General features: G+C 52.6%; 11 protein-coding genes across 11 annotated transcripts; 6 read left to right on the forward strand and 5 right to left on the reverse strand.

The window, feature by feature from the left end:
* Positions 1-284: 284 nt before the first annotated feature.
* On the reverse strand, positions 285-1,430 carry SNOG_09023 (hypothetical protein; the record flags this gene model as incomplete). Its single annotated transcript, XM_001799274.1, has 3 exons — positions 285-1,063; positions 1,122-1,245; positions 1,370-1,430. The coding sequence occupies 3 exons, from the start codon at positions 1,428-1,430 to the stop codon at positions 445-447; spliced, it is 804 nt and encodes a 267-aa protein (XP_001799326.1). The 3' UTR covers positions 285-444.
* Positions 1,431-1,898: 468 nt separating this feature from the next.
* On the forward strand, positions 1,899-3,129 carry SNOG_09024 (hypothetical protein; the record flags this gene model as incomplete). Its single annotated transcript, XM_001799275.1, has 6 exons — positions 1,899-2,097; positions 2,174-2,255; positions 2,306-2,385; positions 2,436-2,500; positions 2,548-2,750; positions 2,811-3,129. The coding sequence occupies 6 exons, from the start codon at positions 1,899-1,901 to the stop codon at positions 3,127-3,129; spliced, it is 948 nt and encodes a 315-aa protein (XP_001799327.1).
* Positions 3,130-3,245: 116 nt separating this feature from the next.
* On the reverse strand, positions 3,246-4,159 carry SNOG_09025 (hypothetical protein; the record flags this gene model as incomplete). The annotated part of the gene is made up of 2 exons (XM_001799276.1): positions 3,246-3,632; positions 3,839-4,159. 2 exons carry the CDS (start codon positions 4,157-4,159, stop codon positions 3,246-3,248), a joined length of 708 nt encoding a protein of 235 aa, XP_001799328.1.
* Positions 4,160-5,491: 1,332 nt separating this feature from the next.
* SNOG_09026 (hypothetical protein) lies at positions 5,492-6,648 on the forward strand (the record flags this gene model as incomplete). Its single annotated transcript, XM_001799277.1, has 4 exons — positions 5,492-5,597; positions 5,649-5,830; positions 5,883-6,482; positions 6,586-6,648. 4 exons carry the CDS (start codon positions 5,492-5,494, stop codon positions 6,646-6,648), a joined length of 951 nt encoding a protein of 316 aa, XP_001799329.1.
* Positions 6,649-7,064: 416 nt separating this feature from the next.
* SNOG_09027 (hypothetical protein) lies at positions 7,065-8,788 on the forward strand. Its single transcript, XM_001799278.1, has 7 exons — positions 7,065-7,399; positions 7,447-7,557; positions 7,613-7,700; positions 7,751-8,213; positions 8,261-8,409; positions 8,460-8,591; positions 8,645-8,788. Exons 1-7 carry the CDS (start codon positions 7,355-7,357, stop codon positions 8,686-8,688), a joined length of 1,032 nt encoding a protein of 343 aa, XP_001799330.1. The 5' UTR covers positions 7,065-7,354; the 3' UTR covers positions 8,689-8,788.
* Positions 8,789-8,899: 111 nt separating this feature from the next.
* On the reverse strand, positions 8,900-9,708 carry SNOG_09028 (hypothetical protein; the record flags this gene model as incomplete). Its single annotated transcript, XM_001799279.1, has 2 exons — positions 8,900-9,305; positions 9,392-9,708. 2 exons carry the CDS (start codon positions 9,706-9,708, stop codon positions 8,900-8,902), a joined length of 723 nt encoding a protein of 240 aa, XP_001799331.1.
* A 1,134-nt stretch (positions 9,709-10,842) lies between these two features.
* Positions 10,843-12,147, forward strand: SNOG_09029 (hypothetical protein; the record flags this gene model as incomplete). The annotated part of the gene is made up of 5 exons (XM_001799280.1): positions 10,843-10,964; positions 11,283-11,354; positions 11,471-11,792; positions 11,842-12,091; positions 12,116-12,147. The coding sequence occupies 5 exons, from the start codon at positions 10,843-10,845 to the stop codon at positions 12,145-12,147; spliced, it is 798 nt and encodes a 265-aa protein (XP_001799332.1).
* Positions 12,148-12,309: 162 nt separating this feature from the next.
* Positions 12,310-13,761, reverse strand: SNOG_09030 (hypothetical protein; the record flags this gene model as incomplete). The annotated part of the gene is made up of 2 exons (XM_001799281.1): positions 12,310-13,611; positions 13,693-13,761. The coding sequence occupies 2 exons, from the start codon at positions 13,759-13,761 to the stop codon at positions 12,310-12,312; spliced, it is 1,371 nt and encodes a 456-aa protein (XP_001799333.1).
* Positions 13,762-14,237: 476 nt separating this feature from the next.
* Positions 14,238-15,128, reverse strand: SNOG_09031 (hypothetical protein; the record flags this gene model as incomplete). The annotated part of the gene is made up of 1 exon (XM_001799282.1): positions 14,238-15,128. The coding sequence occupies one exon, from the start codon at positions 15,126-15,128 to the stop codon at positions 14,238-14,240; it is 891 nt and encodes a 296-aa protein (XP_001799334.1).
* A 1,244-nt stretch (positions 15,129-16,372) lies between these two features.
* SNOG_09032 (hypothetical protein) lies at positions 16,373-17,430 on the forward strand (the record flags this gene model as incomplete). Its single annotated transcript, XM_001799283.1, has 3 exons — positions 16,373-16,444; positions 16,495-17,008; positions 17,087-17,430. The coding sequence occupies 3 exons, from the start codon at positions 16,373-16,375 to the stop codon at positions 17,428-17,430; spliced, it is 930 nt and encodes a 309-aa protein (XP_001799335.1).
* Positions 17,431-17,983: 553 nt separating this feature from the next.
* Positions 17,984-19,732, forward strand: SNOG_09033 (hypothetical protein; the record flags this gene model as incomplete). Its single annotated transcript, XM_001799284.1, has 2 exons — positions 17,984-19,616; positions 19,662-19,732. The coding sequence occupies 2 exons, from the start codon at positions 17,984-17,986 to the stop codon at positions 19,730-19,732; spliced, it is 1,704 nt and encodes a 567-aa protein (XP_001799336.1).
* Between the last annotated feature and the right edge of the window lie 24 nt (positions 19,733-19,756).

A 19,756-nucleotide genomic window follows, 5' to 3' on the forward strand; every position in this document is an offset into this window, starting at 1 on the left:
TGACCATAACAATAGTCTTTTCCGTGGCTTTGGAGTCGGCCAGGTCATAGCGTGGTGCTGGTCAACTGGTGCTATCTTGACGATTCAACGTCAAGCGGTGTGTACAAATCTGCATCGTGGGTAACACGAACGCACAACTGACTCCTGTTGATGCTTCCCAATGTGTTGCAAAAAAGACACCGGATACCGAAATTCGCGCGGTGAATGCATGTGCGCTGTCACAATGGGGCCTGCATCATCCCGCAATAATCAACAGCTTCTAACATAAAGGTGGGAGACCAAAATGGTGTAAATGAGAACCTGGCTATGCAGACAGTGTTCGTACATTTCCCCGGATCTTGAAGTTCAAATCGAGTATATTCATACAACCACCAAATGCATAGTCCTCGTCTCTATCTAGTCAAACAATGCATACATCCCCCTCCATCTATCGACCCACCCCCCTCACGGCCTCATCTCAACCCCACTCTCATGCCCCTGCATACTCTCCTTGAACCCCTCAGAACCCAAAATCTCCTCCACCTTGCGCATGACACTCCCCTCCCTCCTCCTCGAGAAGTCACCTTGCGGCAACTCATACCCAGCCCTGGTGGCGCTCTCCAGGCTCTCATACTCCCAGATGTTCGCCTTCATGCCGACACCCGGTACCTGATAGCGCGTGACAAACGCCAACCACGCCTTGACCACATCCGGGTCGCCGTCCTGGATCTGGATGAGCCGGCGCATGGTGATGCGCTCGAAATTCTCCTGCGACTTTTTGAAGATGAAGTTTGCGCGCGGGACGGTCCAGCGCTCGGTTATTCGGGGCAGGGGCACGGGGCCGCGTGCGGGCAGGCCCATGTAGTAGGCGGCGCGCACGCAGAAGTCGGCAAAGAGGACGAGTTGGCGGATCGAGTAGGTGCGCAGTTGGAGGTCGCAGACGGGCACGCCGTATGGGGCGGCGCGGCGGAGAGGGCGGAGGTTTACGGCTTGGACGTTGAGGGGTTTTCGGAGGGCGTCGAGCTCCTCTTGGGTCTTGGGGTCGAGGGGGGGTTTGTCGGTGGGGAGGGTTATGCCTCGCTCCCTACGCCATGAGTATTAGCATTGTTGACTGGTCTGAGAGAGTGTATAGGTGGACGGACTTTGCGACTTTGATGGGCTCCACGCCAGCTCGCTTCCATGTGTGCAATAATGTGAAGTGGTCCGGTGTGTCTTGCATCTCTTTCCACTTCTGCTGTGCTTCTTCCCGGGTCTTTGGTTCCCATTCTGCAAGACGCTGTTCTGCTTTTTCTGAACTGTTGTATAGCCTGTGGATTGTTAGCTCCCGCACTCATAGTCATTGTGTATTAGCTGCCTTACTCTTTGTACTTCTTAGGATCAATATTCATACGATTCAGTTGTGCTTCCAAATCCAGATTCCCACTCTCGATGTCGTCCAAGAGCTTTGTCATGGCCTTTCCTTCTCTACGTCCCCTTCTACCGTCCCCGCGACCTTCATCTTCATCTGCTCTCGAGCCCTTCGTTTGCGAGAAAGTTCGTGCGTGCGGCCGTGGCGGTTGTGATATCTATAGTGCCATTAGTCCCCGCGATCCCAGCACACAATTCCGCATATTTTATCAATTCATACCTTCACCCTCTTCGCCGGCCCCAAAAAGGAGCGCATACACCGTGGCGCCGCCATAATTGGATGAAAGTCGCGATTCAGTCCGCCGCACCTCGAACTTCTGATCAAGATCCGCACTAGCGCCGATGCGCTGACCGCCCGGCAGAAAGCACGGCGTCGGAACTCACCGCAGACCTTCCCTATCGGGCAACCACTCCACCGAGTGGGAAAATAGCTTGGTGGAATACTTTCTCTGTCGCTACAAAGGAACGTCTTAAGTCCTCACTGTTGATATTAGAATCCTCGACCGTTCACGATGGAAGCTGCCCCGAACGCCTACGTCCGTGCGACTGAAACCGCCCAATATGTGCGCAAGCAACTTCCCGAATCACTTCAATTTCCAAAAGTAGCCATCGTTTGTGGTTCGGGTCTTGGAGGGCTGGCAGACACGATTGAAGCGGAGCCAAAAGTTGAGCTTGCCTATGGCGACATTCCCAACTTCCCCAAGAGTACCGGTGAGTCAAGAAGCATGTGAAGAGTGAGGGATTGCAAAGTTGGAAAACGGTCTCGAGTGCTAATGTTGTACAACAGTGCAGGGTCACGCAGGCAAGTTTGTGTTTGGTCAGATCGGGCCTCAGAAAACGCCTGTAGCGCTTCTGGTCGGACGAGCACAGTACGTTATCTACATCACAATCGTCGCCTGTACGCAACTGACACGTTTAGCTACTATGAGGGTCACACGATGGATGTGGTTACTTTCGCTACTCGAGTGTGTAAACTTCTCGGTGTCGAGACTATGGTTGGTATGTTGCAAGATGCAAGTTTTGTTGTACAAAGTTGATTGTGTGCCTAGTTACCAACGCTGCGGGTGGTCTGAACCAGACTTACCGTGTAGGCGATATAGTCTGTCTGAACGATGTACGTTCAATCGAAGCACTCGATACGGCTTGCGCTAACGTGAGCAGCACCTCTTCATGGCCGGCCTCGTGGGACTTCACCCTCTCCGAGGACCCAACATTGAAGAGTTTGGAGTCCGCTTCCCACCGCTATCTGATGCGTACGACCTTGACTTGAGAAGGCGAACGCACCAAGCCTGGGTGAAGTTGGGCCTCGATAAGCAACAGAGACGCCTGCATGAAGGCGTGTATGCGTTCGTTTCGGGACCAACGTAAGTAATCATTCATGGGTCCTCAGTCCTCCGTGCCGGGAACATTTCTGACTTCTCCAGGTATGAAACCAGAGCTGAGTGCAGAATGTTGAGCATGCTCGGCGCAGATGTGGTGGGAATGTCCACTGTACCAGAGATCATCGTTGCTCGTCACGCAGGCATGCGCGTGCTCGCCTTCAGTCTGGTGACCAACGTAGCAGTCCTCGAGGCAGGGCTTCGCGGAGACGATGCAACGATCCAGAGCCTGACCCCGGCCGAGTTGACAGAGCATCTCAGTCAGGGTAAGGCGAACCATGAGGAGGTACTGGAAGCGGGCCGAGAGGCGGCAAAAGACATGCAGGCCCTGGTCAAGGAGATACTAGCAGGTCTGTACGCATAGTAAAAATTATGCCTTGACGGACTTCATGAAGATTGCCGTAAGTTTCCATGGTGACGGATATGTGTGTGGACCTGGTGAAGGCAGGCCTAGTACTTGCGCGACTACTGTGATCAAGCTCAAGGTTTTACAACCTTGCCCTTGTTCCTCTTCGCTTGCATGGACTTGTAGTGGGCCTTCTTGCCGCTGGCCTTGCTCTTGTTGATGTCCTCGTACTTCCTCTGGAAACGGCCGCTGTCCTTCTCCTGGGCAATCACCTCCTCCAAGATGGTCTGTTTGCGTTCCTTCTTGTTGAGACGACTGCTGTAGAACTCCGTGGCGCCTTCGATGATGGTGCCGACCTGAGAGAAGGCTGGGACATCGTTCTTCGAGTTGTCCTTCTTGTAATGGCGCTTTGGGTCCAGGACGTTCCTCATCTTCAGCAATTGCAGATCACGACGCAGCTCTGGCGTGAGGTCGGTCTTCGGCATGTTGAACCACTGCGCGCCAGCGGTAGCTTTCTTTTCCTATTCATTCCGTCAGCATTCGGCATACGTTTTGATGCAAGAAAACAGAGCTTAAAGTAAGTGCCTCAGTGTAACTATGAACTAAGTAAAGCATCGTTTTTGCAGGAGAGTACCCAAGACGGGACCCCGTGTCTGCTCAGTATGAAATTGGGATAATTATCATCAACGGCGAATGAAAGGAGAGAGCGAATAGTGTTGGCACATACCTCGATCTTCTGCTTCTTGACGACAAGTGGGTCTTCAATCTTCTTGATGCCATTGGCAAGAGCTTGCTGCTTCTTGTCGATGAGCTTCGAGTGGTCAAGACGCGTGATGCTTCCGTCGGTTTTCTCGTAAGTGTCGGCAAGGTGCCCAGGCCTCAACTTGGGGAGCCTGAAGGGAGCGTCCGGAGTGGCTGTCGGCTTGCCGGCTGCCTTCGCGCGCATACGAGTTGCGGCTTCAGTGAGAAGCTCACGTATCTGCTCGTCAGACATATCCTCGTCGGTGTCATCCTCGAGGAGAGGCTGATGCGCTGGCAACAGCTCCATGTTGGCGTTTGCAGGGTGGGATGCACGAATAGCAAAAGTTTCGAGGATCACGAACTTTTTCTTAGGAAATGGGCACGGGCCACCCGCGTCGGGAGAACCTAAACTCCGACACAACCGCGGCCACGTCGAAACACACCACCATCACGATTCACGGCTGACCGTCAGCTTCATTTACTTTCAGATCGCAGGGCCTTGTTGGCAAATGATGCACGCCTGCATATCTGGCGTGCTAATATTCCGGCCAGTGAACAACTCATCAATGGTCATGCACCCAATCAATAAGCTTCCCCGGTCGGCCAATCAGCGTTATTATCATGCGAGTTTGGTGTGGGATGAGTGCGGCTGGGGTTGCCTTTGCGTTAGCGATGTTCCCTCAAGGTGCAGTGTGTTGCTTCTGCTATATGGAGTCCTCCCGCGCCTAAGGTGAAAGGCGGCCTTTGCAGTTGCTGTGGGTAACAAACGCAAGTAATCCGATATGCTTGGAAATTTCAAGCGGACAGAAGTTCATGCTGGAGCTGCGAACGGCTCTGCGGATGTGCTGTCAGAGATGACTGGCGATAGCCTTGGAAACAGGCATGTGGGAGCAAGGAGCGGTGACCCCGGTCCGATGTGATGACGATGCTCTCCAATATCCTTGGGGAGGACGAGAGGTGATATCGGCGGCATAGGGCAGTGCCTCGCGAGTGTGCTGGAAAGCCGCCGTGCGACGTGCAGGAATGATGCAAATATAACCGTGGCGGCAGTGACGATGGCGGATAGCCTACTTGGCTGAATGTGATCCGCACGGTATGCCACGTTCATATATATGTGCCTCAGACTGCCTCGGAGCTGCCTTGTTGTTGATCTGTTTCTTGACGTGCTGCGGACCTGATCTGATCTGAACTAGCGGGTGTTACCGAATCGCGAAGGGTGTCCCATTCGCATTTGTCCAACACGAACCAACCACAGCAGAAGTTGGAAATCCATAAAGCAGCAGAGGATTTGATTCGCCCATACGCACCAGGTCAGTCAACGTCCTCGTTACAGGTGGATGATATGGCTCCCAACGACGACGAGACTGACCATGGCCAGAGATCATAGCTCCCGGCGGCATCCCCCGCAGCAACTCCGCGTCCCAGCCACTTAGCCCGTCTTTGGCCTCTCTGACGAAGCCACCTGCACCAGCATAGCTCCCAAGCACCACGCGACGACGCCAGCATCTGCATATCCACAACATTGTGTAAGGCGCAATTCAGAGAGCACCCGAGCATTGTATTCGCCAGGCCATCGTATCAGAAGACTCACGCGCAAGCCAACCCTGCGCCCGCGTAACCTTTGCGCAACAAAGCCACCATGGACCAGAACATCCAGAAGATGCGCGCCGCACCAGCTGCACCCCGCCGCTACGATGGGCAAGCTGGCAATCCGCTCTATGACCCAACGCAGAGCGGCCACTATGGTACGTCATGATCCTCCTACAGCCTTGTGCGCATTGAGGCGCACTCCACAGGCGCGCCCGTCGCGACCACTGTTTACCAGAATTCAGCTGACATGGCTTCACTCCACAGGCGCATCTGCATCCGTATGTTTCCGCTGCGCGCCCGCGCTGACTGCCTCCCGCTGATTTTGGACCAGATAGCCGCCCAAGGCCATGCGCCCGACCCGCAACTCTTCACTGGCTCGTGGCAGAATGTACGACGCACTCACGGCGATGGCTGAAACATGGAGCGCTAATGGGTCACAGGTCAATCAGGGTCTGACGGGCAACTACCGCGATATCCTCAATACATACTGGCAGCAGCAGGTCACGAAGCTCGAGACAGACGAACATGACTACAAGCTCCACCAGCTGCCGTTGGCGCGTATCAAGAAGGTGATGAAGGCCGACCCGGAAGTGAAGATGATTTCGGCGGAAGCTCCCATCTTGTTTGCGAAGGGCTGCGACATCTTCATCACCGAGCTTACCATGCGCGCCTGGATTCACGCCGAGGAGAACAAGCGCCGCACACTCCAGCGATCAGACATTGCATCGGCTCTTAGCAAGTCCGACATGTTCGACTTCCTCATCGACATTGTCCCTCGCGAGGAGGCTCATCCACACAAGAGGAGTGGCGGTCAGAACGCCGCGGTCCAGTCCTCGGCCGCAGTGCCTGGCAGTGGTCTGCCCCCTCAGGTCCATGCACAGCACCCCATGGCTCCGCCAGGTTACGAGATGCAGCATATTCCCCAGCAGGAGGACTTCCGCCAGCCAAACATGTATGCTGGTCCCGACCCTGGTGTCTACGCTCAGCAGCAGATGTTCGATCCGACCTACCAAGCATACCCCACAATGGCACAGCAACAGGTATGCAATCCTGCCGAGGCAAGAATGAGACGCAACTGACCCCCGACAGCAAATGTATGCAGTGAATTCGAGAGGTCCTGAACCTCAAGCCGGTGATCCTCAGGGCTACCGCCATGTCGAAGGTGACGATGACGCGGAAGGTGAACGCGAGGATTTCGGCCCTTAGGAAGCCTGGATCAACCCAGCCATATGACATGTTTCTTCCCCCACCAAAATGTCTCATCCGGGGGCAAAGCGTGGACAGTGACATGCTCCCTGGTTTCTTCGGCTTGGTCTGGCGTTATGGATGGTGTTTGGGAACGGGCACGGCCGCGGATGGACCGTGGGTTGGACGGCGTCATAGGGTCAATACCAACGAGTAGCACATACAATGCGTTTCTGTTTCCGCGCTCAAGGGTGTACCTGCATCCCGAATCAGCCCTGTGCAGTCCGGTCCGTCCCGATAGTGATGGCTAGGGTTCACATGCGAACCGCGGAAGCGAGCCCGAAGTCAGCGTCGTCATGTGCATCACCAGAGGTCGCGGAACATGAAGTGTATAAATGTAGTCGCGGAGTCGGAGGTTCGTAAGACGCTCCATCTGCCCCGCATACGGACTACTGTCGCGACACAACTGAGACCCTTGGCTAGTGAAGTTACCCCACCTGTCTAGAGCCAACAGAAGATCCGCGTGGCCGCCCATAGCTCCTGCTCCAGCTATAAGCCTCTTGCGCGCTGTCACTTCTTTTTCTCTCCCACATTTCTCTCATCTCACCAGACCGGCTTTGGTGAATCAATTGCACTCTCTCCCGTCTCACTCATCAATCGGACCTCATACCAGCTCCGAGCTACCCCGCCCCCGCATTACAGCTCCCTCCCTCGATAACTCAACAAGATGGTCAAGGCCGTTGTTGCTGGTGCCGCTGGTGGCATTGGACAGGTACATATGGACGAGGGCAGCTCCAGTACACGATTAACATGACATAGCCGTTGTCCCTCCTCCTCAAGTCTTGCCAGCTCGTCACTGAGCTCGCTCTCTACGATGTAGTGAACTCGCCCGGTGTCGCTACCGACCTGTCCCACATCTCCAGCCCGGCGGTATGAGCTCATCTCAATCACGCCATTCACCACGACATGTACTGATGGTAGACAGACTGTCACAGGCTACCTGCCCAAGGACGACGGTCTCCAGGGTGCTCTCACTGGCGCCGACATTGTAGTCATTCCAGCTGGCATTCCTCGTTAGTACACCCCCACGTCCGATTGTGGTATAGCAAGCTCATTTCTGCAGGTAAGCCTGGCATGACCCGTGATGATCTGTTCAAGATCAACGCCGGAATCGTCAAGGGCCTCATTGAGGGCATCGTCAAGTACTGCCCCAAGGCATTCATCCTTGTCATCTCCAACCCCGTCAACTCCACTGTCCCTATCGCCGCCGAGGTCCTCAAGGCTGCCGGCGTCTTTGACCCCAAGAAGCTCTTCGGTGTCACCACTCTCGATGTCGTTCGTGCCGAGACCTTCGTCGCCGAGATCACTGGCGAGAAGAACCCCGCCAAATTGAACATTCCCGTCATCGGTGGACACTCTGGCGAGACCATCGTCCCGCTCTTCAGCCAGGCCAAGCCTAGCGTCAACATTCCAGCAGACAAGCTCGATGCATTGGTCAACCGCGTGCAGTTTGGTGGTGACGAGGTCGTCAAGGCAAAGGACGGTGCTGGTTCAGCCACTCTTTCCATGGCATACGCCGGCTACCGGTACGTTAGGACGGTCCAGTGGTACTGCAATCGCTGACAAGATACAGATTCGCCGAGAAGGTGATCAAGGCCTCCCAGGGCGAGAAGGGCATTGTCGAGCCCAGCTTCGTCTACCTCCCCGGTGTTGCCGGCGGTGATGCCATTGCAAAGGCCACCGGCACCGAGTTCTTCTCTGTCCCCATCGAGCTCGGCGTAAGTGGACATCGATGATAGAGGAGTGCTGTTGCTAACAATCATCCAGCCCAGCGGTGCGGAGAAGGCGATTGACGTCGTCAGCAGCGCCAACGAACACGAGAAGAAGCTGCTCCAGGCTTGCTACGATGGCCTCAAGGGCAACATCGCCAAGGGTGTTGAGTTCGCTCAGAACCCACCTCAATAGTAAGTCAACACTCTTGGTCCGCCTTCTCGGTATACGCTAACATTCTTGACAGGATGCGGCACTTGGTTGCTGTTGATGGGGAACGATTATGAATGAAAACATGACGTTAGACGTGCACAAGAATTTGCACAATTGGGCGAGCAACTTCAGATACAACATACAGATAGCTGAAATATGAGCTCTTCATACGGCCCAATAGTTGTTTTCGTTCGTGTGAATGCTTCGCGTCATTATTTTACGCCAGAACACCTCCCAATGCCGCTGAAAATGCACATTATGCTCTCCACTCCCCACGTCTTTCCCTACCTCAATTCTTCGCCCCCGCCGTCCGTATCTGAAACGTCGCCGTAGGCAACGCCGCACAATCCGCCGTAACCGTCGCCGTAATCCCCAAACTCGCAAGACACCCCCTAATCACGCCCGCGGGGAAATACAAAAACGGCTGGACCCTCGCCTGACTATTCGCATCCCGACCCAGCGCGACATCGCCCGTCGTTGCCACCAGATTCGCCTGCAGCGCGGCGTCGTATTTCTTTGTATCGAAGCTCATGCGCCCCAGCGGCTTGAAGGTATTATCCGTCAGGACGTAGATGCCGCGATGATTTGTCTTGAGGTTGTCGATTTGTTTTTTGAAGAGCAGGGTCCAGAGGTCTTTGCAGAGGAATTTGATAATGTCGAGCGGGGTGGTGGGGCGGGGGGCGTCGCGGGAGAATCTATGGTGCGAAGAAGGAATTAGCATAGTGTCCTGCGTCAAAAGATAATAGGTATGTGGAAAGGTGGTGGGAGGGGGAAGGAATACCGCTCAACAACCCCCAAGCCAACCCTATACCCCAATCCTTCTAATCGATGGAACACCGCTTCCCGCGCTTCCTCTTCGTCCACGGTGCCCACGGGCCCGCCGCTCGTGCCGTCGTTGCTTGTGCCTGAGAGCCGGTTTGTCTTTGTGGCGCCGCGGGTCCATTCTTCTTCGCGCGCGGCGAGGTCGGCGGTGATGCGGTACGCCATGGGGACGAGCTCGATTAGCAGCAGGTCCAGGCACGAGGTGTTGACGAGGGAGAAGGTAGGGTCGGTGTAGGATGTTGGGGTGTCGGTGGCAGGGGCGGGATTCGTCGCCATTGTTGTGGGTGGGGTCACTGATGGTAGTATGAGGGTGTTGGTTGTATGTTGTGACGGCTTGCGATGCTTGGAATGAGGTTGTACGGGGGGGGGGAAGCTTTGTTAGGGTTCGGATTGGGAATAGAGAGCTTTCCAGCTTGCGTAAATTAATGTGTAGCTTCGTTTTGTTGTTTACGCGGGAATCACGAAGATGTGTGGTAGTGTGTGGGGTTTGAGCATAAGTTTGGGGACGGAGTTGAGCCGCGGTCGATCAAGGGTCCATCTGCATCGATGTCATGGGCTTGGCACGACAATTCACTCATCTACGTCTACCCATCTAAGTCGATCATACTCCCGCTTGCTATACTTTCATCCTGTGATTTTCGTCGCCTATTCAAGCTTCATCTATCTTGATTACGAACAATTTGTAAAAAACTAAGTACCGCTTCTGGACAATCCCTCGCTGTACACTCTTGTTGGCATGCTAAGTTGCTCTACATGCGTCCTACAGACTTTACATGCGCAAACATGAGCGTGATTTTCTTCCCTACTCTTTCATTTGCTTCTGAGCGCTGCTTGAGCGTTCACATCACTCAACCCCAAGAGAGCAATTCCAGTCCGATACTTCTTTTCGGTCAGTCATGGCATCAAGACGTGAGAGAGAAGGGTATCGGTTATTTCGCGATTTCACAGCTTAGAATCACCATCCACGAACGCCATGTTTCCCTCTGACTGTTCTTAAATCCTTAAGTACGCAAGGACATCTTCAACCACGATGTGGTCGATGAAGCCAACCCCTTCGACATAATCATCCTGGGGAACCCTGAAGCTTGAGCTCGCAAAAACTATCCTTTCTTGTAAAAGTCCATTCTCTCTCATACTTGGCAAAACGGCAGATCGGCCGCTCCGGTCGACTCGCCTACACGTCGCGGGCCATGCACGTGGCAAGCCGTTACTTCTTTCCACTCCTCATTTTATATCAGCCCTTTAAGGCTTTTATTGGGCGCAAGCGGCTTTCGTTGTTGAGCTGAACAGCTTCAGGGGTAGGATTGAACTTGCTAATCTACAATAAGCGCGCCCTAAAATCAGCCTCATTGCACCACAGTCGTACTCAATATAGCACGAATGATCTAGACTCTTCATCATGTTGCTACAATGGCCGGGTTCGGAAAATATAATGGTGTTCCGTCCTCTTCGTTGGGTTCGGCTTCGGCTTCGGCTCTTTCCTCCCCATCTACATTATCTTCTGTGGTATTGAGCTCTACTGGCATCTCCCCGTCAGTCAGCTCATCGATTGTGGCAACTTAAAGCTTCACTGCCACGTCTTTGAGCTCGACCGAGACCTCGTCCTCTGTTAGCTCGACAACCACGCCATTTCCTACCTCTACGCATGAGTTCTCAGGCTCCAGTACCTCTGTGTCATTCACGCAGACTATAAGCTCTTCTGAACCTCTATCGAGCTCCGCGAGTCCGTACACATCAAGCTCGTCGGCCCCGCCTTCTTCAACACCTTTTGTGCTACCATGCGCAGAATGAGGTAGTGGCGATAACAAATGCATATCCTATGGCACCAAGATCTACAGAACACATTGCAGTATTGCATACGGTTCCGGCTCATATCCCGAAGATGCTTCATCGACAGGTTCTTATCGAGAATGCGTTGACCGGTGCATCGCGTTAAACTGCAAAGTTTTGACCTATATCAACACCATAACAATGCAATGCTTGATCTGGATGCCTGCTATGGATGATGTGCCCTCAACAGCTGCTATAACCAACTCAGTGTATTCTGGCCTTTTGGAAGATGCAAGTTGCTCAGCCATATCGGTGTCTTCAATCTCTACGGCGACGTCTACGTCAATATCTTGAAGCTCGACTGGGTTGTCGACTTCGGTAACATCTGCATCAGTCGTCTCGTCCACTTCGGAGGCAGTCTCGAGCACCAAGGAGTCTGCAAGCTCGACAGTCTCGCATACTCCAGAGGCCTCGAGCGCGGTCGCTTCAACCACTTCAGACTCCTCGACCGCTTCGTCTACATGTACACCGTCAAGCTCAGTCGTTTCGATCACTACGAGCGCTACTGTTACGTCTACCCTATCTTTCACGTCACCTTCGAGTTCTTCTAGCAGTATACCCTCTCATACGCCGTCGGAGGCTTGCATTGCAGCGCCCAATTATGCTATCAATAGCGGGTTCGAGGAAGGTCTCAACAAGGCGTGGAAGTACCCGACTACTAGAAAGCTCGCTGTCACGATCCCAAACAACTATGGCCATGCAGCATCGCAAAAAGCACTCCTGGCTACAGGGATAGGCTTGATTGTTACAGTCACTCGCACTGCGGCCACTAATCAGCAGCTTTTCCTGATTGACGATGTTACAATCAAGGGCATGAGGGCTCCAGTTGGTGAGACTTACTGTACTTCTTAAGCACCTTTCGACTACGTATGGGTGGTACTCTAGATGATCGCTTTTATGATTATTCTTTCCCTATGTCTCGACACAATTAATAAAGCTTGCGGTGGTACTTAAAAGCTAAAATGTATCTCGATATGCACAGTTCAATGTACACTGATGGAAATACAACGATGGTTTCTCGCCAATATTACGCTCTCATACTTATGATCATGGGTCCCAAGGACTGTTTGCAAACGGACCGCTTAGGCTTTCAGCTTCGCCATCTTCCTTGACAAGCAGCACATCCTCTACACGCACTCCGAACTTGTTGAGCACGTACACCCCAGGCTCCGCGGTGAAAGTCATGCCCGGTCGCAGAATGGCCCCAAAGTTTCCTTGGTTCAGATACGGGCTTTCATGCGCTTTGATGCCAATGCCATGGCCCAGGCGATGAGTGAAATACTCTCCGTATCCACCTTCCTCAATAACCTTTCGAGCAGCAATGTCCACCGATGCAGCCGTGTTGTTCGGCATCATAGCTTTTATAGCCGCAGCTTGCGCATCCTGCACAAGCTGCCAGACCTCGATGTGCTCTTTGTTATCATGTTGCGGGCGGCTGTGAAATAAAGGATAGAACGTCCTCGTGACATCGCTGCTATACCCAAAAAGATGCGCTCCGACATCAATAAGTATCAGCATCCCAGCTTCAAGCTTCCTAGTCCCATCGTAACCCCCATGAGGCAAAGCCGCTGACATTCCAAACTCAACAATGTCGAAGAACGGCTCGAAACCTGCCGCTCGCAACGTGTCGTCCAGGACATCTCGTACCTCGTTCTCTGTCACGCCAGGATACACGCAGGGCCGCATAGCCCGCATGGCTTCTACCGTACCAGTATTAACCGCTCGTAGAATCTCGACCTCGCGCTCCGTCTTGACTTGTCGTACTGCTTCGACCTCGCCGCGAAGTCCATAAACAGTAAATCCAGTAGAACCAAGCCCGCGCTGAATGAAGTCGCGAATCTCCTCGTCGACCATGACTTTCGGCGACAAGATCTCGCCCCATATCTCAGCTGTATACAGCGTAGCATAGTAGTCATCCTGCTCTTCATACGTGATAGTCTGGATTTCTTCTTCAAAAGGCATGTTCAGCAATCTTGCGCGTTCTTCCTCGAAATGCGGGACCAGGAAAGACGTGTTCGCGACGATTTCGCCGTTTGCTGACTTTTCGGGTCGGACGACCATGAGAAACGGACGCTCCTCGGGCTCCCATGACTCCCATTGCGGCTGCGTGATGTTGGCGTAGTAGCTGAACGTATATCCTGGTTCAACGACGAATGCATCTACGCCTTCCGCGACTAGAGCTTTGGCAAGGTTGTTGCGCCGAAGAACATATTCATCCAATGGCGGTCTCTCGGCTGTGTCGAGGAATGGAAGGCCAGTGGCGAGATAAGCGTCAATTGAGCATTGGCGGAATTGTTGTTGCTTCAAATTCAAGACGGTCAAGCCATTTTTTTGTATGCTTGAAAAGTTCTGCGGTATCTTGCGTTTAGTTCAATCGAAGAAATTGTGCAGGTGTACAGTGGGAGCATACCCATAGCAAAAGGACCGCACTGGCAGATAAGCATGCGAGCCAACGCAGGCCTGATCGCGCCCTGGAGCGCGTTCGGGGAACATCGACATCGTGGGTGGGTAGCAAAGCTTTCATTTTATGCAATCTTAACCAACCTTCAATGGCATTGTGATGGAAGTGCTGGTGGCTGGAGAAAATGGTCATATCAGCTTAGGCTAGGCCTAGATGGGATTAGGTTTCTTCATCGGATGCGTTTATGCGTGTCGCGAGGTAAGGATCATCATAACTTCTCCGGCGCGTGATAAGAAAATCATCGCATTATGAACGAGCTATCAAAAGGAGAAGGAAAGGAATAATACAAACGAGGCGATGCAACTCGGACCAGGCAGACACCGCCTATAGAACATGCTGCCGGACAATAGCAGAAAACGCGTTCAGCCTCATCAACACAAGCTTCCTCCGAGAGGCACAACTTTGAAGAAAGACAAGAAACATTGCAGCTCCCGATAAGTAGAGCCAGGAAAGGATCGCGACGCCAGAAAGACCACAACATTATACCTCCAGGAGGTGTCGCCATACCAATGCACTAATAGCCGCTGGTGCGCTCTTGATGGCGAGCATCGATGCCGTAGGCCTCCCTCAGTCGAGATATAGCACTTCCACCGCGAATGTGCTCAGATACGCCGCTCTGCGAGTACCGCGGCGGTGGTGTAGAGTGTCCACTTGCATCGGCTCCACGAGCATCATCACCCGAGCAAGTGGATGTCGCAATCGTGTCTGTGGAAGCCGATGCTGGTAGAGGCTTGTCGAGGCTGTTGGTCTTGATCACTGGAAGCTCAACGTCGTCGGACTCTCCGTAGTCCATGTTGTCGATGTATCGAAGAGCAATGCTCAGGATGACGAGTACACCGAGGAACCCAGAAAGGTAGCCGAGACAGATTGTGGTGAGTTGGTAGACGTCCGCCGCTGGCTCATTATCTCGCAGGACATTGGTGATTTTGTCAAGCGTTGCATTCGGTGGCAGGGCGCCCACATGAGGCGGTTTGTGGTCTGCTGAGTCGAATTTCCAGTGGTCGGCCAGCTTGCTGTTCTTGGGCGACACCCAAGTGACATCTGCGTACTTCCAGTAGATCTCACCGCGATTCTTCCCGAGCATTGGAATTGATCCTGAATGGCGCACATTCCGCGCTTGCTGCCAGCCACATGCATTGGCATCGTCCCGCCAGAGGAGATGGAAATCGTCCAACTTGAGGGCGCTCTCTAGAGCTCCAGGATAGTACTCGGTGTAGCCAGTCTTGATGCCGTAATGGAAGGCCGTATCGTTGGCGGCGCTGAAAAAGATGAACTTGTGAAAGGTGCCTGATTGCTGGCATGCGATGCGTTTGTCTGTGAAATTGACCGATCCGAGGTGTGGCACACTGAGTGCACTAGGAAGAGAAGATAGGAGGAGAAGGATGTAAACGATGCAAGAATGCATAACTGCGGTTGACATACACGAGCGAAGGTATGCCTATTGGTTATGCTGATGATCGGGTGATGGGATGGACAGAGGGTGCAGCATTCTCGATGTCGAACTCTAAATGTAGTCATTGTTGATCCATCAGAGGCTCTTACTTCATTGGTACGACTGATACGGAGAAGTCGCAACGGTTATTGCAAGTCGTAGCGAGATCAAGGACCGCGGTTCCTTGTTCTAGCAAAGCGAAGTGCCAAGGCACGTATCTAGGCAAGCCCGCTTCCTGGAAGCCGAGCGCTAGGTAATGATGCGTGTTTTGGCAAACAGAGGTAAATGGAAAGGATAGAGTATTGGTTATTGGACCGTTGGCCGATCAAGTCACGGAACAACTCGCTGACGGACGATTGTGTTACTAACAGACCAATCATCCAAGCATGGATTATGCGCACTCGTCTTTTACATATGCACCGCTAACCTGATCGGTAGTCCTCACCCACTTCACATAGTTCTAACAGGGATAGAGAAACAGATGATCGGTATGTCGCTGACACGATTATTTAATGGAGTCTTCCCCGCGCACCTCGACAACCCACTTTGAAGACATGCCTACTGCAGCGATGGCTACAATACTCTGGCGATCTGATCTTATTGCGATTACGCTCTCCATCCTGGTCACATATGTCACCAGCACTGTCATCTACAGACTGTATTTCCACCCATTGGCCAAATTTCCAGGACCTTTCTGGGCCAAGGTTTCGACGATCCCGTCTTGGTGGCAAACAAGAAATCAGAGCAGACATCTATGGTTGCTAAAACTGCAAGAGGAGTATGGTAAGCGAGGACAATCAAGGCACTGATACCATGGAATTTTAACAAGCGAAGGTGTCGCCTTTCGCCATCGGCCTGACAGTGTTTGCGTCAATACTCCAAACGCATATCGCGACATCTACGGTCCGCGTGGCAATGTCCGAAAAGGCGATTCGTACAAGTTCTGGCACCGTACAGTAGACGCCCAGAACACGTGGAACACCACGTCCATCAAAGCTCATGCCCGGAAACGTCGCGTGCTGAACCACGCCTTCTCCGAAGCGGCTCTACGCAGCGCGGAGCCTTTCATACACAGCAACATTGATCGATGGCTTATTTTGCTGGGTCAGCACAAGACTGTAGGTCAGATTTGGACTGAATCGATTGATATGGCGGACCAAGTTAGCTATCTCGTCTTCGACATTTTGGGTGACCTTTGTTTTGGTCGGTGTTTCGACATGAAAGAACCCGGCAACAACCTTCGACACGTCATTGACATGATGGTCGCATACATCGAAACTGGGAATCCTGTAGGTCTTTTGTGCGATTCTGAAGTCGTCCACCTACCTAATCTATCCAGATCATCTGGTCACCTTTAGGTTCCCTGTGGATCTGGCTCAAGCCAAGAGGCCTCGACAGAATTCTGGCATTTGTGACCCCGGCCAAAATCAAGGCTTGGGATGCTTTTGTGGCGAATTGTCAAAAGGAACGCGCTCAAAAGCAGTATGAGTCGAAACGTATGGCACATTCCGAGATTCGCAAGGATTTTTTCCACTGGCTATTCGAGGCAAAAGACCCAGATACGGGAGAAGGATACACTCTTACAGAGCTGAATGCCGAATGCGAGGTCCTGACCGTTGCGGGATCAGATACCACCGCCACCGTTCTATCCGCACTCTTCTTCTATCTCTGTCGCAATCCGCATGTACAGGAACGGCTCGCGAAGGAGATCGAACGCGCGTTCCCGAGCTACGACGACATTAGATCTGGAGCCGCGCTCCAATCTTGCGCATACCTCACTGCTGTTCTGCACGAAGCTTTGCGCATGTCGACACCCATTGCCGCGGATCTGCATCGCCAAGTTCTTGCTGGGGGTACGACTATTGATGGACATTATCTTCCGGAAGGTTCCATGGTCGCTAGCACATCGTGGTCTTTGCACTACAATACAGACTACTACCCTGAGCCCACAAAGTTTCTGCCCGAGCGCTGGATTGTAGGCGAAGCAGGATCAACCGAAGAAAGCGTCAAGTTGGCTGACAGCGCAGCTTGCCCCTTCTCAATGGGTCCGAGAGGCTGTCCTGGTAAGAATGTGGCCTGGCTAGAGATGAGGCTGGTCCTGACGAAGGCGATCTGGAAGTATGAGATTATGCAGGAGCCAGACAACAAACTCGGAGGTGGTCGCGCTGACGGAGAATGGGGTCGTCGAAACGAGGACCAGTACCAGACCTACGATTCCTTCGTGTCAAACCGAAAAGGGCCCATCGTACGATTGAAAGAGCGATTCCGTGACTAGGTGACTTGCTCGCTTCAAATAGCCTTACGATCATCTGCAATTGCATGCAATTGAGTTGTGAAGACTAGTCGGTGGTCTTCCAAATGTAACTATATCAACGATGGATTTGAGCTCATAATATTGAAGTCGGACAGCTTAACTGGACCGCTTTTGTACTAAATGGAGCTTTCAGACACAGCGCTAGGATTTGCGCTGCGTCATCTTGAATCTCTTAGCTATGAAGCTATGTTGACAAGATGCTGTATCTTTCGTGCAAGGTAGATTTGATTTGTGGGGGCTGCTTAATTTTTACATGATCTCGAGTTTCACATTTGCCATCAAAGTTTTGTCAAATCATCATGTGTTTGGTATCTCGTCCACCTGTTGTATCGTGCTATCTGTCACACATATGGTGGATCTCTTTCCTTGCCGTGATGACTCAAATGCGCAAACTTACCCCGAACCGTCTGATCTTGCACCTCGTGTCATCCAGTGATCACCACGACTTCACACGTCTCTATTCCATTGAAAACAAAAGTTTGATCGCAAAGATCAGTGCTTCAATCATTGAACGATGGTTTTGTCAGACGCAACCACCCCGCTTCTACCTCGGCCCACCAACACTCCACCTGGACGCTGCCTCGACTCAGCAGATGATGCTCAAAATCCTCTCATCGACAATGATACCAGCTCAACTCAGGATGGGAGCTTTGATGGCGAAGATGCAAGGGTTTGCACATCCACAACCGCCGTCGTGAGCAAATTGCCCGCTTCTGTCGGCCGAATTGTGTCCGTCCTGCTGATCGGAAGCTTCATCTCCAGCGCTGATGGCTCCTTGCTATTCGCGACTCATCCCATCATCGCCTCTGAGTTCAATGCGCTGCATGACTCAACGTGGCTCATAGCCAGCTTTGCTCTCGCGCAAGCGGTCTCACAGCCTTTGTACGGGAAGTTGAGCGATATATATGGTCGCAAATCCATGCTCATGTTGGCTTACACTCTCTTCGGCATCGGCCTAGTGATGGTTGGGGCCGGTCAGTCAATGCCTGCCTTGATCTTTGGGCGGGTTATTTCTGGATTGGGCTCGAGTGGTATGACAAGCCTTGTCTCCATTCTCATCACAGACCTAGTGCCGTTGCGGGACGTGGCGACATGGAGATCATATGTCAATATCGCAGCGACAACAGGTCGAAGTATCGGTGGGCCTCTGGGCGGCTGGCTGGCTGATACTGTCGGCTGGAGATGGTCATTCTTGGGCCAAGCCCCGATCGCAGGCATGGCAATACTGCTAATCGCCTTGACGCTTCCTGCTCATACTCCGGAAGACCTCAAAGATGACTTGAAACGTAGCAAGTTTGCACGCATTGACTTCATGGGGGCGATCTGTATGACGCTCAGCTTGCTTGGACTACTTTTACCGCTTGAGATTGGTGGTGAACGCGTTGCATGGTCTTCCCCTATAATCTTCGCTTTATTTGGGGGCGCTGCTATCTTCGGCACACTTTTTCTGGTAATTGAAGCCTGGGTAGCGAAAGAACCAATCGTCCCGGTCCATCTACTACGGCATCGAGACGTAATAACATCTGGCTCCATCATGCTCTGCCAGTGTGCTGCGCAAACTACTCTCATGTTTGCAGTACCACTCTACTTCCAGATTACATCCAATGTCTCCAACACTGTGGCCGGAGCGCACCTAATTCCTGCTGTCGTCGGTAATGCGATAGCTGGCATCCTTTCGGGGCGCATTATCCAACGTACTGGACGTTACAAAGCTCTTGCCGTCGTGGCTTCGATATCAGCATCAATTGGCTTCTTCTTACTGGTCTTGCGCTGGCACGGAGACACAAACTGGCTTGAGTCTCTGTATATCTTTCCTTGCGGTTTTGCTATGGGTATCATGCAGTCTGCTTTATTCATCAGTATTCAAGCTGGTATTGCTCCTGAATATTCGGCGATTGCAGCTTCTGTACTATACTTGACGCAGCCTACGGGTAATGTTGCAGGGCTGGCAGTTGCCAGCGCCGTGCTACAGGGAACACTTCGGCAAGGACTTGGTCGGCGACTAGAAGAGCTAGGGTATGAAGACAAGATGAGGTCAAGAATTATTGAAAAAGCTGTCTCGGATGTTCACTATGTTGACAGGGCAACTCCGCAAGTTGCCAAGGCGGTGAAAGGATCGTATGTCGACGCACTGACATGGACGCATGGTAAGGTCACAAAGACGCATAATTACAAGACACTAATCAATACAGTGCTATCATTGGCTTGCGCTCTCACTGCTTTTGTCGGAAGCCTGCTCCTCCGCCAACACAGGCTACGATGAGATGTTCAATTCTTGACTCAGAAT

The sequence above is a fragment of the Parastagonospora nodorum genome (genome assembly GCF_000146915.1).
Source record: "Parastagonospora nodorum SN15 chromosome Unknown scaffold_14, whole genome shotgun sequence".
NCBI classification, from domain to species: Eukaryota; Fungi; Ascomycota; class Dothideomycetes; order Pleosporales; family Phaeosphaeriaceae; genus Parastagonospora; species Parastagonospora nodorum.